At 38.8% G+C, this 17,315-nt stretch overlaps 1 protein-coding gene across 3 annotated transcripts in view; it reads right to left on the minus strand.

The window, feature by feature from the left end:
- Positions 1–4,745: 4,745 nt before the first annotated feature.
- Positions 4,746–17,315, minus strand: part of NELL1 (neural EGFL like 1) — a 909,424-nt gene continuing 896,854 nt past the window's right edge. For 2 of the 3 annotated variants that reach the window (XM_043971019.1, XM_043971018.1), the window contains 2 exons: positions 15,580–15,804; positions 4,749–14,405 (listed from right to left, as the gene is read on the minus strand). In XM_043971019.1, coding sequence (XP_043826954.1) covers positions 14,355–14,405; positions 15,580–15,804 — 276 coding nt within the window. In that variant the 3' untranslated portion in view covers positions 4,749–14,354. Of the gene's footprint in view, positions 14,406–15,579; positions 15,805–17,315 lie in introns of all 3 variants that reach the window. The other variant, XM_043971020.1, reaches the window with a different exon arrangement.

Genomic DNA, 17,315 nt, shown 5'->3' on the forward strand with positions numbered 1-17,315 from the left:
GCATTGGTTTTCACTCAGCTTGCTATCAGTTATATAATGACTAGTATTTCATCCACAAACAGGCTCCTTCAATAGTACAGTAAACAAGTGTTTATTAAGCACCTACTAAGTGCCACATATTGTGCTAAGCCTTGAAAATACAGTGACAAAAATGAAAAAAAAGTTCTTGAAAGCTTACTTTCCACGAGCTTAGACATTGGTCTTCATTAGCGTAATTACCAGGCATTATTACTGTTACTATGATGAGAAATGAACCTCCTTCCCTTTGTAGAGTGGGGGTACAATGCATATAGGCCAATTCATGTACTGTCAGACTAGGTTGATGTGTTGATTAGTTTTGCTGAACCTCTTTTTTCCCGTCTTTATGATTTGTTACAAAGGATAAGGGTTGGTGGTGGTAGAAAAAGGGGGTAACATAAAAAAATTATGAGTAAAACATTTTTAAAAAATCTATAATGGGATCTCAAGTTTATAAAAGAAATAGAATTATGAAAGGAAGGGAGTATAAACCCACTTGGTTAGAGCATGATGTTAATGAGACCAAAACTATCTGATCAGAGGGGAAAAAAGATTGTGCATAACTTTAGAGTTGTCTGTTTAAATGGAAGTTCATGCTCTCGGTCAAAAGTGGGGCAGATATACAAATTGTGATATAGGTTAAGATTGGGCTTGAATACTAAATTTGAATAGGATTTATTTATGAGAGAATATAGACCAGAGATCCATCAGTACCACTGATCCACCACAACTACAGTGATCCATCATTGTTGTTCAGTTGTTTTAGTCATGTCTAACTCTTCATGACCTTATTTGTGGTTTTCCTGGCAAAGATACTGAAGTGGTTTGCCATTTCCTTCTCCAGCTCATTTTACAAAGGTAACTGAGGCAAACAGGGTGAAGTGACTTACCCAAGGTCACACAGATAGTAAATGTCTGAGGCCAGATTTGAACTCCTGGTCTTACTGACCACACCCTATCCACTGCCACTTAGTTACCCACAATAATCCATACAAATACAATAATGAATGATAACTATCATCTCCTTCTTCTGACCCTTATTGATAATCTCTGATAGCTTCTGTGGCTCTATTATAGCATTCTTGCATACATACCCAAGGAATACAGCTGAACTCTCTATAAGTTATTAGGGAGCCAGTAGCTGCCACAGTACCTCTGAGCATGAAATCCTCACTGACTGTTGGTATTATCTCCTTCTACCTCTTAGTAGATAATTTATTTCCTGAACATTCCTGTGTGTCTGTTCTGTATCTGTGGAGGAAAAAGAAGATCTGTACTTGTTATGAGATCCAGTTCTCTCTTTTCTTAAGGAAGAGCAAAATTTGTGATGGACCTCTAATTGTATGTTCCTTTTCCTTCCCTTTAACCTCCATGTAAAAGTCTCCCATGCTACATCATCTTGAGAAGATTAAAGTCTCTTTGTCATCATAGATCCCTTTTTTTCCCATTGAAGAACTGCATCTATTTTATGACCCATCCATTTTCCCCAGCAACCTGAGAATAGAGAAGCATTCTTTGAGTTCCTTCTCTAGGAGTGAGATCAATTTACACTCGGAACACAGATAACATTCACTCATCTATGGCAAAAATATAAACATCATGCACATAAGGCAAGTTATTGTGCAGATTTCTCTATTCATAATGCTTCAGATTTCCAACCTGATTTCTTGAAACTACTAATGATTGTTTGTACTTCAACCCTAAGTCCTTGGTTATTTTGTTTAGCAACAATAAATAAGTTATTATTTCCTTATAACTTGACCAACTCCCTCAAAATCCTCCTCCTTTATCTCAGCAATGTCACACCAAAAGCTACACTCACCCTGCCTTCAACCTTGTGCCAATCTCCTGGCCCTTCACCAATTAGTCCTACCCACCAATGAACTCTATCAATTTGTGAACTCACTAAGTGGTGAATTTACCACATCATCTTATAGTGCTTGAGTCTATATCTTTAGGTTCTAGTCCCTAATCCTCCTTTGATTTTTCTTAATCTTCATTAATCCTTTTAAATCCCCCTTAATTGTCCTTGATATGTTCCCCTTGCCACTTGGAAATAGGAACTGGGCCTGAAGATTGTTCTTGAAATTTTCCCCGGTTTTGCTGATTTTTCCTTCTCAAGGAAGACCAGAGGTTGATCTCCTTCGTTAGTCTAAACTCATCTAAGTCACCTGTGTGGTTTTCAACTCCACATTTGACTTAAATACATTTTTCTTTTGTAATGCCTCCGTAATTTTCTCTTAAGAGACACCTTTTTCTTTCCTGGAGGATGTCAGATATATCCACACTGGTACATTCTCTGTGATGATAAAAATGGATTATTTTTTCTAGGAAGGCAGTGTGCTATACCCTGTCTTTGGAGTCAGAGGACCTGGTTTCATGTCCTAGCTACTTGATATTTTATGCCTGCCACTTTATCTCAAGGGGCGTGTTTTCCTCATCTGAAAAATGAGGCAACCTCTGAGTTCAATTCCAACACTAAATCTATACCCCTATAAGCAATAGGAATAGAAGTAGCAAGCTTAGTCCAGCTTGCCTTTGATGAAGACGTGCTTACCATGGAAGATTCCTTGCTTAATGAGCCCAATGGAATCTTTCCATCCATTCCTTTGGGCAACAGGACATTCACCATGGGAGGTATCTTTTATGGAAAACAGAAATTGACCAAGTATTGCTATAACAGTTGGCCCGTAACCCAATCCAGAAAGCTGTGATTTTACTATAGTTTACTCAATATGATATGTATTCAAAACCACGATCAAGATTTTATAACATGCCCTTGGCAAATTTCCCAACAGAATGCTGCCTTGATTTGAAAATAAGAACACAGACTTTGGGTAGAGGGTGAATAGAGAGACCCCAAGATTTCAGGACACAGTTGATGTCAGGGAGCCCGATGAATAGGTGAGGATAGCGATGGGTCAAGGGAGATACTTGCAAGGTGGCTTATAGCTTTCTAGTTTAACTAATTATTCCTACTAACCAGGTGCTAAAGGCTATTGTTTCTGTGTTTCTAGAGAATGGCACATGTTGCCAGCATCCTCCACATTCATTACCCTTTAAATTCATCACCTAAGGCAGAGTCCTAGTTACTCTCCCTAGTAATGGCTTTGAATATGACTGTTTTCATGTGAAGTTATGTCTACTATATGCTGGCCTGCTGACATCAAATAGAACCATGGTTATGTTTTTGTGCTCAGGAGTTACTTAGTCTCCCATTTAACACAGTTAAGATTTACTGCCCATTAGGTGCTGTTCATCCTGTTTCTCTTTAACCGTGTGCTGCCATTACCTAAACCCCTGGTAGGGCTTGGACTAACTCTGCTGCAGTTGACTTCTGCTACACAGGACTCATAGATAAGTCCAGAAGCCGACTCAAAAGTCCTTGATGATTGATCAATTTTATTGGCATGGATGTATGCTCTCATACTTCTGCAGTCTGTTGTTTGGTCCCTTCACTTCCTATTGACATTCTGGCTCCTGACCTTCAAATGGTGCCTCAGATGCTTACTGCCTGTGTGACCTTGTGATGTCCAGCAAGTCACTTCATCACTTTGGGCCTCAATTTCTTCATCTGTAAAATGAGGTGGGGGCAGCTGGGTGACGTAGTGGATAAAGTACCGGCCCTGGATTCAGGAGGACTTGAGTTCAAATCTGGCTTCAGACATTTGACACCTACTAGCTGTGTGACCCTGGGCAAGTCACTTAACCCCCATTGCCCCACCAAAACAAAAAAAAAAATAAGGTGATTGGACTAGATGGTGTTTGATGTCTCTTTCATCTTTAGATCTATGATCCCACTATAATCTATTGGCTTAGAGAATGATATGTGATATTTCTCATCACAAGCCTATGAAGTTGCTACTACTGGTATTAATATTTGCATTGTGGGGTGTGTGTGTGTGTGTGTGTGTGTGTGTGTGTGTGTGTGTGTTTAAAGGGGGGTTCTGACCTGTGATTTTATTAGTATGGGGAAGTATTTGGGGGAGAGAGAGAGGGAGGGAGGGACAGAAGAAGAGATCCAGGGTAGACAGAGATAAATGGAAACATCTATATAGATGATAGGTCATTTATTAAGTGGTTACTATTTTCCAGACACTATGCTAATAATAACAGCCAGTACTTTATAAATATTAATTCATTTTATCCTCATAACAACTGGGAGGTAGATACTATTATTCTCTTTTTTACAGATGAAGAAAACTGAGATTGAAAGAGGTTAAGTGACTTAACCAAAGGTCACACAGCTAGTAAGGGTCTGAGGTAGAATTTGAACTCATATTCCTGGTTATAGGTATAGCTCTTTATCCACAATATGACAGTTGCCCATGGGGATACAAATTGCATTGCTAAGTGATGGTATTTCTGTTTTGGTTTGTTTTTGGGGGGTTTTTTTGGGTTTTTTAGGTGAGGCAATTGGGGTTAAGTGACTTGCCCAGGATCACACAGCTAGTAAGTGTTAAGTATCTGAGGCCAGATTTGAACTCAGGTCCTCCTGACTCCAGGGCTGGTGCTCTATCCACTGCACCACCTAGCTGCCTGATGGTATTGTTTGTTTGTTTTTAAAGTAAGATAGGGATGATGTCCTCAAGGGATTTAATGGTAGTACAGGCAAGTCACAACACTTTGTGTCCAAATTTCCAAACTTGGAAGATAGAATTGAGACCATATTTGTCAGTCAATAAACATTTATTAAGGTGCCAGGCACCATGTTAAGCCCTGGGGATTCAAAGAGGCAAAAGAGGGTTCCTGCTCTCATGAAGCTCACAACCTCGGGAGGAGGCAACAAGCCAACAAACAGGTACGAACAGGTTATGTACATGATAAAGAGGAAATAACCAGCAGAGGGAAGGGACTAGCCCTGCATTCAGTTAGACCCGAGTCCAAAATGCCTATGAACTGCTTCACACGTGAACTTTTCCTGCATCAGTTTCCTCATCTCTAAAATTGGGATGACACTAAGTGGCTTCTACTTCATCAGGTTGTTGTGAAGATAAAACGAGGTCCCGTATTTATGAAGCACATTGCAATCCCCAAAGTGCTATATAAATACCAGTTATTATTACATAATTGCTGAGTCTCTTGGGGTAGAAGGAACCTCAGACCATCTGGTCGAGTCTGTATTTGAGGAAGGTTTTCCATGAAACATTGCAAATACGCAAAATCTAGTTTTTATTTTCTATCACGCTGTCCTAAGGACATGCCTATTAGAAAAAGAATGACTTAAAGGCTAGGGAGGGCACAGGTTATCTTGGATATTGTTCTAAGTATTTTTGATCTCTGCCTAGTGGTTTTGAAGGGGATTTGCCCAGATGAGCTGAAATGATCAGGAGGAGAAACAGACAAAGGGAATTCATCTCCATTCTCTCTCACTCAAGAGCAGAGTGCTTGAATAGCTTGCAGCCGTCACTTAGAGGATGGAGCTGAGCAGAGGACGGTGGGGATGAAGACTGTGGTCTGAGCAGAGATGATGACTAGATGTGAGCAAAACACAGATGGACTGGGCCCAAAACCAAGGAATTGAGAATAGCTTGGTCCAAACAGCAGGTGTGGACTCTTTGAAATGCCCAAATCCAGTCCCTGGAAGTGGTTTCCCTGTCTCTCCCAGGCTGAATGTAATGCAGCCACTCATGGGCCAGATCCCACTGCTGATTGGCATGGAAACTTTAACCTGCTCCATTCTCCTAAGCTGAGTTAGTTCACTTTACTTTTGGCAGCTTGGTCCCCCCTGCTCCTGGGGGCTCAGCTTATTAGTGTCAGACTTAAGTATGTTCACCCAGTCAGCTTTAGGGCTGAACCTTTAGTCCCTGAACTCAACCCCTTGTCTCCATGAATAGCAGGTATGTCCCACTAGGCTCTTTGTAGGTACCTCTTAAAGATTTCTAGTTCCATATAAGTTACTAATCTCCATGGGAAGAAGGATACTTCACACTGGAAATTCCCCATACTGATAAGATCACAGATGAACCATCCCCAAAACTTGAATTTTTTTTTTTTATGATGACCAAGTAATACATCTCAGAAGCCAGGATGATTTCACACTTATTCTAGCTGCAAGTGTTGGAATTCCAAACAAAACCAATGGTCAATAAACTTTTCATAATTCACATCTTCTATTAGAAATGGACAATACTGAAAACATTCTTTGTCCCGAGACTGATAAGACCTAATAACTAGAGTCTGAATCATTTGTCTTTTCAAGATGTCAACTAATTGGTCAGGGTGTGGGTGGAGGTAAAAGCATTTTAATAGCAGAAATCCTCCCATTTCTCTATCCCCAAAAGGTCCTTCTAATGGCCCAAATGACAGTATGTTAATGTATAGATCCTGTCGCAAAGTGAAAAAATGATCCCAAGTCATACTTCAAAGAATGCAAGCACCATGATATCATGGTGGTCTGCTGCACATTCAGGCCCCAGCAACAGCTAATGCATGTTCTCCACATGGAAAAGCTAAAGAAACGCCTTTCAGAAGAACTGAAATGATGTATAAGTACCTTGTATATACTGTGAAGCATGTGAAGATATTCCAAAGCTGGTTCTGGTTGGCTAACCCACTGGGTTGGCAAGAGAATTTTTCTAGCAGCATAGCTGGAACTCTCCATATCTTCAAAAGGCCCCAGGTAGCCTTGCCTGACTCTTTGCTTCACTTATATCTGTGGAGGATCAATATCTAGTAATGGAGAATGGCTTAAGGGCCTTCTTCCCTCTTCTGAAGGCATATGGGCCCTAACATATGGACCTGCATCCTTGGCCTTTTTTCCAATTTGAGCTGCAGTGAGTGAAATCCCCATTGATGGTGGAATGAGCAACAGAGATCTGGGAGTTGGCTTTGAAGCCAGAACATCCCTACGGTACAAGGACTGGGACTGATTGCAAATATGACTTATGATCATCTTTTCATTCTGTGATGGGGGCTTTTTATCAGTCTACTATAACTTGGGGCACAAATTTGGTGGGACCAGTGCTAAGTAGGAATGGAGCTAAATACTGAACCTATTTCCCCAGAGATGGAGCTGGTATAGTGACATGTCCTGGAGGTACTGAAGGAAGTGATTGCACATTTGTTCTTGCTATATGTCTAAAGAAAAAATAATTTTATATTGAGTACTCAAATGTTATTGGTGCTCTAACAGTGGGGGCTGGAACAAATAGACAAAAACTACCCCTAGACTCCTCGAGGTACTCTAGACCCTTGGGGGTCAAAAATAGCAAGCCAGAGAGACAGACCGAGAAAGCACACTCACGACGATGTTTAAAATTTCCTGTTCTCTGTTTCTCTTTCTGAATTCCTTTAGATTTTTTGTTTGTTTTGTTTTCCGTTCCATCCCTGTAATATTTGGAGATCCCTCCTTTCGAAAAATCCTGCTATCTTGGTAGTGGCTAGAGTAGTGAACTTAGTATTAAGAAGAATTGGGGTCGAATTCTTCCTCAGATACTTATTGGTTTTGTCATCCAGGGAAAATTACGTAAGTACTTGAGTCTTAATTGCCTAATCTGTAAAATGGGTCAAGGACATCAGTAGCACTTTCCTCAAGGTGTTGTTGTTAGTCAGAAGTGATATAGCATGTAATGTGCTTAAAAACCTTAAAGCTAAATATAAACATTGATTTTGTAATGAGAATCATGATGACCAATTCCAGTAAATCCATATCAGCTCAAGTTAACCCACATTTATAGAATATTTACTAGGTTCAGGGTCCTATAGCCTTCAAAAGAAATGCTCCCCCATCCAACACTCACCCGCCTTCAGTAATCTTTCATCCTCATAACAAGTTAGAATGTCACAAAAGGATGTAATTGTCACAGGCTAAGGATCCTCATCCATAATTAGCACTTTTACTGGGTGAGTTTTCCCACACAACTCCTGACTCATCACATTTGAAATTTATGCTGCTGCTGTTCAAGGATCCTGCCTTGGCACTCCACTGCTCAGCTCTTAAAGTAGGACTGTGCTTCTTGCGGTAAGTTATTCCTATTTTAAGAAATGAGGACGAGATTGGAAAGTGACTGCTAATTAAGTGAAATACTTTATGTTGAGAAATTCTCCCAAGAAGAGACACATCAACTATGATGCATACCACCATGGGAATCCACCTCCAACAGTCTGGAATTCACTTGACAGTTAAATAAAAAAAAAAAAAATACTTGTTTTACTTCAGAGGGTGGCCACTCCTCCGGTTTGACATCTATTTGAAATATTCCTACTTTTTAAAAAATTTATTTTATTCTGAACTTAAGCAATAAAATAAGCCTTTGTGAGATGAGTCAATCATCTCATAAATGAATGAATGAATGCACTCTATGCTCCAGCCAAATTAACCTTGCTATTCCTTACATAAGACTCCAGGGGCCAGCTAGGTGGCACAGTGCATAAAGTTCCAGTCTTGGATTCAGGAGGACCTGAGTTCAAATCTGGCCTCAGACACTTGACACTTACTATCTGTGTGACCCTGGGCAAGTTATTTAACCTTCATTGCCCCACCAAAAAAAAGACAGGGCACTCAAACTCTCATTTCCATGCCTTTGCACTGGCTGTCCCTTATTCCTTGAATACCTTCGCTCTTCAAGTCTGCAACTTAGGATTCCTTCTGTTGTCAGAGCTCAGCAGAAGAACCAAGTTCTCCATGAAGCTTTTGGCCACCAAAAGTTGTGTTTTATTTTGTATATATTTGTATGTATACATCCTGTTTGTTCCCTAGAAAGTAAGCTTTTTGAGGGTAGGGACTTTTTAATTTTTGTCTTGGCAACCCTAACATAGCACAGAGCCTGGACCTTAGTAGGTGATTCATAAATGCTTGTTTTATGCTTCATTGATTAAGCCTCCAATAAAATCACACTGCATGGAGCCAGCTTTGAGTTCTTGAAGGATATGCCAAGCAAAGAATTTTCTCTGGTAGGGCGTACTCAGCTGTGAAAGCCCAGTTGGGTCCAGGGAAGGGATTCATGCCAGTGATCTGAGAGAGAGCTTGGCTTGGTTCATAGAGGCTCCTCGTGTTGGCCACAGGGCCATGGGATTCTCAGCCACAGCACCTCTCAAAGATTATCTATGAAAAAGTAAAGAGGTTGAGACCTATATCTCTGACAGGAAAACCCAGACCAAAAACAGAGGTCACCAAAGACATGATCCAAATGCCAAGGGGATAGAACTAGGACTTCATATAAGGATTGTTCAGTTAGAGCGAAGAGTTTCCAGGACTCACTTCATATTAAACCATTTTGGACACTGATGGGTCACACAATCTACCTTTTACTCTTGTAGGAACTAGCCTAGTGGAAAGAACTCTAGAGTGTAGTCAGAAGAACTGGCTCATCAGTTCAGTAGTGTTCTGAAAATTGGTAGATCACTTTAATTTTTTGCATGTCATTGTCTTTCTTTACGTAATGTGTGGGTTGGACTAGGTGAACCTCCAGGATTACTACCAGGTTAACACACCATCATTCTCTCATTATTTCAGGAACATATTTTATTTTTCAAATTCAACAAGGGGCAATGTTTGTCATTTTTATTGTCTCCTAACCATCATATGGAACAGTGTTTGCACATTGTGGGTACTTATATACTGGTAGAAATGAGAGGAAAGGTAGCACAATGGGTAGAGTGATAGGACCGACCTAAGATTCAAGTAGAATGGCTCTAAATCCCACCTTTATCATATTTTGACCGTGTGACCTTTGGCACGACCATTGATCTCTTACTCTTTCAGGGTACAAGCACTTAACACTATGTATGATTCACAAAGAGAGTGCCACTCTGCCTTGGTAGAGGATGTCCTTAATGGGAACTGTCTATACTAATGAAATCAAAGGTCCAGTCAAAAATGTTTTAATAGGAAAAAATGAAGAATAAGAAGACAATATGCCCAATGTAAAATGAGCTTTAAACACTAGAGTTTTTACTTCATTGTCAAAAAGCCTGAATAGGGAGAGATGAGGTAAAAAATGAGAACCTGTGTTTTGAAAAAGCTTTTATTCGCCTACAAAATATGAAGCTGAGTAAAATTATTCCTTGATACTCTGAGATTTTCTTTAAAAGAAATTATGGTTACAAAAATGGGCTTTTAATGGGGATTATGTTATATTATCCATTATTCTCTTTCTTACATTTAAATAGGCACCCACCACTTTCTGTTTATAGATACAGTTACATTACAAGCAAGATTTTTTAGCACCTTCTCTTAGTAGGAGTATGATGAGCTAACTCTAAAATTAGAAATTGTCTGAGTCATTAGTTATGTGCCCTAGCCATGTAGTTATGTGGATTCAAAATCAGAAGACCTGGATTCTAGTCCCAGCTTGCCTATTCAACTGCGTTGTGCTTTTGGGCAAGTCTCTTCCCATCTCTTTGTCTTAACTGGCTCATTTGTAAAATAAGAAGTTTGGATTAGATGCTTTCCAATTGATCTTTTATTGATTCTAATCCTTTGCATCAGTCAGACCTTTTTCTGGGAAGCAATTAGCAGTCTTCTAACATTTAGGTACCTACAGATGAATTCTGGCCTTTCAGCAATTAATATATTCCTGCTGTGAGTCATCAAGTGATCTTTCCTTCTCTTGTGAAAATCATATCATAATGCCTACTGAAATTCCTTTGGAAGAAATCCTGTATTTATCAATTGTTATTTTTTATTTTTTTGGCGAGGCAATTGGGGCTAAGTGACTTGCCCAGGGTCACACAGCTAGTAAGTGTTAAGTGTCTGAGGCCGGATTTGAACTCAGGTCCTCCTGACTCCAGGGCCAGTGCTCTATCCACTGTGCCACCTAGCTGCCCCATGAATTGTTGTTTTTATCTCTAAACTCATGTCTCTAAACTCATGACTGCTAAGATGCCCAAATAGTTTCCCTTATTGGTGGATTCTGGCTGAATTTTAAGTCCAACTGTTTTATTGCAGTCATATTTTATCTTGGAACATAATTATCTTATTATCAGGATCTGGTTGTTTATTAAATTTTGCTGTTTTATTATGGTCATATATTTCCATTGAGGAGCAATGTGGCATAAAGGCTAGGGGATATGCTTTGGAGTTTTCTTTTGTCTACCTTTCCCACAAAGAAGTTTTTGATGGTCTTCTGCCTTCTCTGCCTACTCATCCTGGCTTACTATTTCTTGGCTTTTTACTCCTTCTTAAAGTGTAGCGCTGCTTCCAGGACACACTGTTTGTGCTACAGTGTGGCCCAGGGGGTGACTGGGCTTCTTTTCAGCCTGCCTGGCCTGTGAGTAATCACAGCCAATTTCTCTTTGACCCGGAAATCTGGAGTTTTCTTTTGTCAGAGGCCCAACCTGAATTCAAGTCTTGACTGTTATAATTAGCTTTGTGAGTGTGGGCAAATCACTTAGCCTCTTAGAGCCCTTGGCAACTCTAAGACCAGCTAAGAGATGAATTATAAATCAACCTCACTGGCAGGCATTCCTAAACTGATGATCACAGAATCATAACTAGAGTCAGAAGAGATCCCCGGGAGAAAACTGAGACTCAGAGAAGGACTTACTCAAAGTCCAAAGGTAATATAGGTTAGCATCAGGACTTGAACCCAAGATTATAACTGAATGCATCAAATGTAAGGGTTTAGGACTTCCCTTATACAATATATGTGTGTTTTTAAAGGAGTACTCATTGGATGATGGCGTAGATTAAAAAAAAAATCCCCAAATGATTTCTAACAAGATTAGGATTTTTCAGATCATTGGGAAGTGATGTTAAATATCTAGGATTTAAAGTTAACAACTCGAGTTTATTCAACATACACAGCCACATAGCAACCTCACAGATTTGCTCTTTTTCAGTGAAAATGTACAACTTATTCTCTCAGGTATCCTAAATTAGATCAGCTAAGTGGAATGAATAGTAGATAGAAAAGGGGGACTTAAAGTCAGGTGGCTCTGAGTTTAAATTCTGACTCAGACATTTATAAAAGTTGTATGACCCTTGCTGGATCACTGAACCTTTCCCAACCTAGTTTTTCTAATTTGTAACATAGAGATAATAGTGCTGACTTCACAAGGTTGTTGTGAAGATCAAATGAGATTGCATATGTAACGTTCTTTGTAAACCTCACAGCACCGTGGGAATGTTAGGTATTTTCAAAATGTAGCAACTGGATTATTTTAGGAATAATCTACCTTCCTCATTCTGCTTCATCTAAAATATGAGCATAAAGTAGAAGTATGCTAATTATGCCAGAACTCAGCAGTAGATATTAAATGTGGCACTGAAACTCTACGTTTGATATCCTGTCCAGGATGGTTTCAATGCTCTTAACTGGTAACAACTTTAGAGTTCACATCTCCATTGAGCAAACCTCAGGAAATCATTGCATTGGAGGTTTACACATTTTAATTACTGCTTGAGTTCAGATTTAGGTCTTCAGGTAACATTTTGTACATGACTGCATTAACAAATGAAGTCTTTCTGAATGTCCGGAGAATTTTACAAAAATCAACTCAATTGGTTCATAAATACTTAAACTTAATGGAAATTAAAATGTTAAATAAAACTAACTTCTGAGGTGTCATTTGCTTGAAATGCTACCATAAATTAGACTTATTGAATAAAACACAAAATGATTTGCCCCTTTTGTTGAATCTGTAGTCAAAATTCAATAACTACCATTGCAGCAACAAATCAGATGGAAACCTTGACTTACAGCAAAAATATTACTAGTAGGGCTAATCCTATTTAAATGGGGTCTTCCGATTGCCTTATGGAGAGAGGCAGTATATCACAGCAGGGGCTGTAGTCTAGGAAACAAAACACAATGTATTCCATTTTCATATTTGTTATCGATTGACTGTAATCGGTATTTGTACTTGGTGAGTCACTTTATCTCTCACTCATATTTCAGCTTCCTCATCTTTAAAAGGAGAATAATGTGGCCATCTTATCTAACAAGGTCATTGTGAAGACTGGATAAGATAATAGATATAAAATTCTTTATTATTTATCGATGTTATAGTTTCAAGAAAGGCAGTATGACATACTGTATATGAGGCTAGCATGGGAGCCAGGAAGACCTGGGTTCAAAGCCGATCTCCAAACATACTGGTTGTGTGACCAAAGAGCCCAAGGGCATGTCATCTCTTAGTCCCTTTCAGCAACCTTCTTAAGCAGAGGTTTGTATCCTGGATTACATAAACTTTCTAGTAAGTTTGTGGATAGATTTCATGAGGTCTGTGATTTTGATTTTTAAAATATTTCAATATATTTGTTTTCTTCACAATCCTATTTAAATTATTTTGTGAATTGAAAAATCTTTCTGTGAAGTGGTCCATAGGTTTCACTGTAATGCCAAAGGGGTCGATGACCCAAAAAAGGTTAAGAACACTGCTTTTGAAATATGTTACAGAGATTTGTTTATCTGAGTGTGTGGACGGAGTTCCCATATCCAGAGTTCCCCACAGTAATCAAATCACAGTCCCAGGTAGGGGAAGAAAAAAAAAAGTTCCAGTGTTCTGTATCCTTGCCTTCATGCCTTCATTTGTATACTGTTGTTTTATTGGTTCTGGGATTTGTTTATGACTTTCCACATTTCTTCCATTTGCATGGCTAAGAATTCATTGCATAGGATGGAGGTAAGGAATGGATTGTAAACTGTGTTACTAGAATGGGCATCAATATTAAGGAGATTGTAGATCACTTGGAATACTGAAGTGTAGCTGTCCTTTGTGGGCAAGCTACTTTTCATCACTTTACAAAGTTTCTGGCTTTTATCCCTGCCAATCCTGCCTTCCTTACCTACATCACTCAATTCCATCTTGATTGCCTAGAGTCTGTATTTGTGAAAGAGTTGTTGAAGTGTTTCAGGAGCAAGGACAAAGGGGTACTACTCAGGACTCTGACTATACAAACATACATATTTATATTACTACATCTGACAGGAACATCAGAACTAAGGATGCAGTGTATGGGACAAAAGTCACACCAGGAAGCTTTATTGGTAGAATCTAGACTCTAGCTCCAGAAATTAAAAAGGAAGGGAGGCAACGAGTTTCTCTCATGTAAATACACAAAGTAAACCAAAAAACACAGCCAAGTTTACCATGAAATCATTTCAGTTTTTTTTTTTTTTCAAATGACCTGATACGGGAGATTGGTGATTTACAACATGGGAGACTTTTTTAAAAACAATCATAGACTTATATGTGTTGGACTGCAAGTCACCTAGACTAGGTTAGCAAGAATGAGCAAAGTGGTGGGTCCCAAAAGGCAGCTCCCAAAAATCTTCCTTTGCTTGAGCCTTTGGTAATTGTCTGTGGTATAAAATACCAACTTCTTCATAATTCTGAATGATCACTGTGTCCGATGTTTTCCTCACCCTGATACGTCCATGCTAAATACTTCAGTTATTGTGAAGACATTCTAAATCCACAGAACAGCAGACACTTCCATTCTGTAAAACAAAGGAACAAGTATTAGCTGTGCCAGGCATTGGGTATATATTTGTCCCTTGCATTCATAGATGCAGTGTGTGTGTGTGTGTGTACACATATATGTATGTATATGTGTGTGTGTGTGTGTGTGTATATATATATATATATATATATATATATATATATATACACACACACGTATTTATAATACCCCCATTAATGTCTATGTGATCCCCATTAACACATCTAATGTCTCTCTGACTTCAGAAGTAACCAATAGTTTCAGACAGGATTCGGTCCCCATATCTGCATCCAGTAAACTCTGGCTCCTGAGATTAAAGGTACTCCTTCAGGATGCTCATTTAATACAGAGAGGCAAACATATCCTCTCAATATCTGAGGTTTGGACATATACTCCTTTTTTATTCTCTTCTTCTCAGATTTAAAGTTAGATATGCAAAAAGATGCTTTTGGCATAATTCCCATGAGACTTAGATTGGAACTAGAATCTGCTGTAGACAAGTAAGCAGCATGCTGATTTAATCATGGAAAGCTAAAACAAGCACTTTGCTGCAAGGTGATGTAGCTGAGGCTAATTCTTAGCTCCCATAAGGACACTAATGTTTTTAATTTCCAAAATGACAATTCAGAAACTCGCTAAAAAAATGATGTATATTTCCCAACACATGAAGAGAAACTACATAGGATTGGGTTAGAGGATGGAGAATAAGAAGTCAACATTTAAAAGAAAAAATGTAGAGTTGCCCCACGGGAATACTAGCAAAAGAAGTATGAAAAGTAATCACAGTGAATTAGAGCCTGTGAGCAATAACTGCAGATCTCCTCCATTAGTCACTGTGAAATGAAGGTGAAAAAGAGCACCCACTTCATACAGCATTTTATATAACATTGACAATTTCTTGAAAGTGCTTTCAAAACTTTCCATGATCAAAGGAAACCATATTTTTCCTATGCAGGTCAAAAAAGCACACATCAGCATAAGTAGACTGATAGAGGCTGTTATAATGCTCTACTTCAAGACGGGAGAAAGTACCATTTTATGCCGTATTTCATTTACTATGTCATCTCTAACCATATCTCACGAAGCCATATAGAAACTTTCATAAATGTGAGCCACAGAAAATTACCAATGACATGAAGACTTATTTCCACTAGTGTGCATTAACTAGTTACCTTGCATTTGCAGGTCGTGCAAGGGGATCCAGCCATTGTCCAGATGGCACCGCTAAGTCGTGTCACACCATAGCTGTCTAGACAGGTTTTTCTGATGTCGTAGGCAATATTATCTGCTAGGCAGGGGTCACTGACACAACGGGGGCAGCATTCACCTTCAGAGATTGCAGTGTACTCACAACTCAGGTTGGGGCAAGTGAGTGGCCAACAGTCCACCTCTCCTTCCTACAGAGGGAGAAGTAAAATGTCTCATCATTGAGTCTACCTAAGTTTTCTCATTAAGAACTGGCAAAGGAAGAGGAATGTCATTATTTTGATGATGATCACTGAAGTCAATAAAAATAATAATAGCTAATATGTCTATAACATTTCAAGTTTGGGGAGTGTGTGTGTGTGTGTGTGTGTGTGTGTGTGTGTGTGTATAAATTCTTTTGATCTTCACAACAATGCTGTGAGGCAGGTATTATTATTAACCCCAGTGTATAGATGAAAAGTCTGAGGTTCAGGGAGATTAAATGTCACACAGCAATAATCTCAAAGATTGGGGAGGAGGCTTATCAGTTTATAGAACTAAAGTACTTTCCTTCAAAAAAAATACATCTAGTTGATTGACAGAGAATGGAAATGAAGGAAAGATAACTTGATTTTTAAAAATTTACCAAGTGCCTAGAAATAAAGGCCAGGTTTGCAGGCCATATCTATGGGATTGGTAGCAGAGTTATTTTAGTGATAATATCCATTCTGCTTTGGCCCATCTATCATGCCTTGCACAGAGTAAGTGCTTAATAAAAGTTTGTAAAAATAAATCAACTCAATAGAAGAGCTTGATTGGAGCAACTAATATATCCAAGGTTATTGTGATAATACTGTTGTAACGGGACAGTTATGGTCAGTTTAAGAGTTATTTGCTCAAAGGTTCTGGCACATGCATAAAAGTAACTGAAAACTTAAACTCAATATTTGTACTGTGTCACTGAAAGAAATTTTGCTATTGAGGATGTATCAAGGGGACTGTTAAAAAATTTGATCAATGCATAAGTGGGCAAAGGATATGAAAAAGTAGTTTTCAGAAGATTTACTCCATATTTGCAGCCATATTTGAAAAATCCACAAAATATTAATCAGAAATGCAAGTCAAAATAACTTAGAAGCTCCATCTCACATTGAACAAATTGGAAAATATAAGAATAGTCAATGTTGGAGCGACTATGGAATGACAGGAACATTAATACTTTATTGTTGGAACGCTAAAGTCATCCAGCAATTCTAGAAAGCAATTTGGAATTGTCCTAAGAAAGTGGCTTATTAAAGTATGAATACCCCTTAACGCAGAAATCCTGCTTCAGGGCATATGCCCCAAGAAAATCAGACCATAAAGTCCCACCAAAATATTTATAGGAATACTTTCAGTATTAGCAAAGAGCTAGAAACAAAGTGCATTCCAATTGTCTGGGGAGATGGCTATAGACACTGTGATGAATAAAAGGAAATATTGATGACGGTAGGGAAGCACAGGAAAATTCATGGCAACTGATACAGGGTTCAAGTAGAAGCAGGAAAAATAGACACATTAAACACAACAATGCAAATGGGAAGAACAACAACAACAAATAAACATTGTGTAATGAAAATAACCAAGATTAGTCCTGGGGTGGGGGGGGGGAAGATAAGAAACCATAACTTCCCTCACCCCTATCTTTTTAGAGAGAGAGAGAGCTATGGGTGCAATATACTAT

The sequence above is a fragment of the Dromiciops gliroides genome, chromosome 6, assembly GCF_019393635.1.
Source record: "Dromiciops gliroides isolate mDroGli1 chromosome 6, mDroGli1.pri, whole genome shotgun sequence".
Taxonomy (NCBI): domain Eukaryota; kingdom Metazoa; phylum Chordata; class Mammalia; order Microbiotheria; family Microbiotheriidae; genus Dromiciops; species Dromiciops gliroides.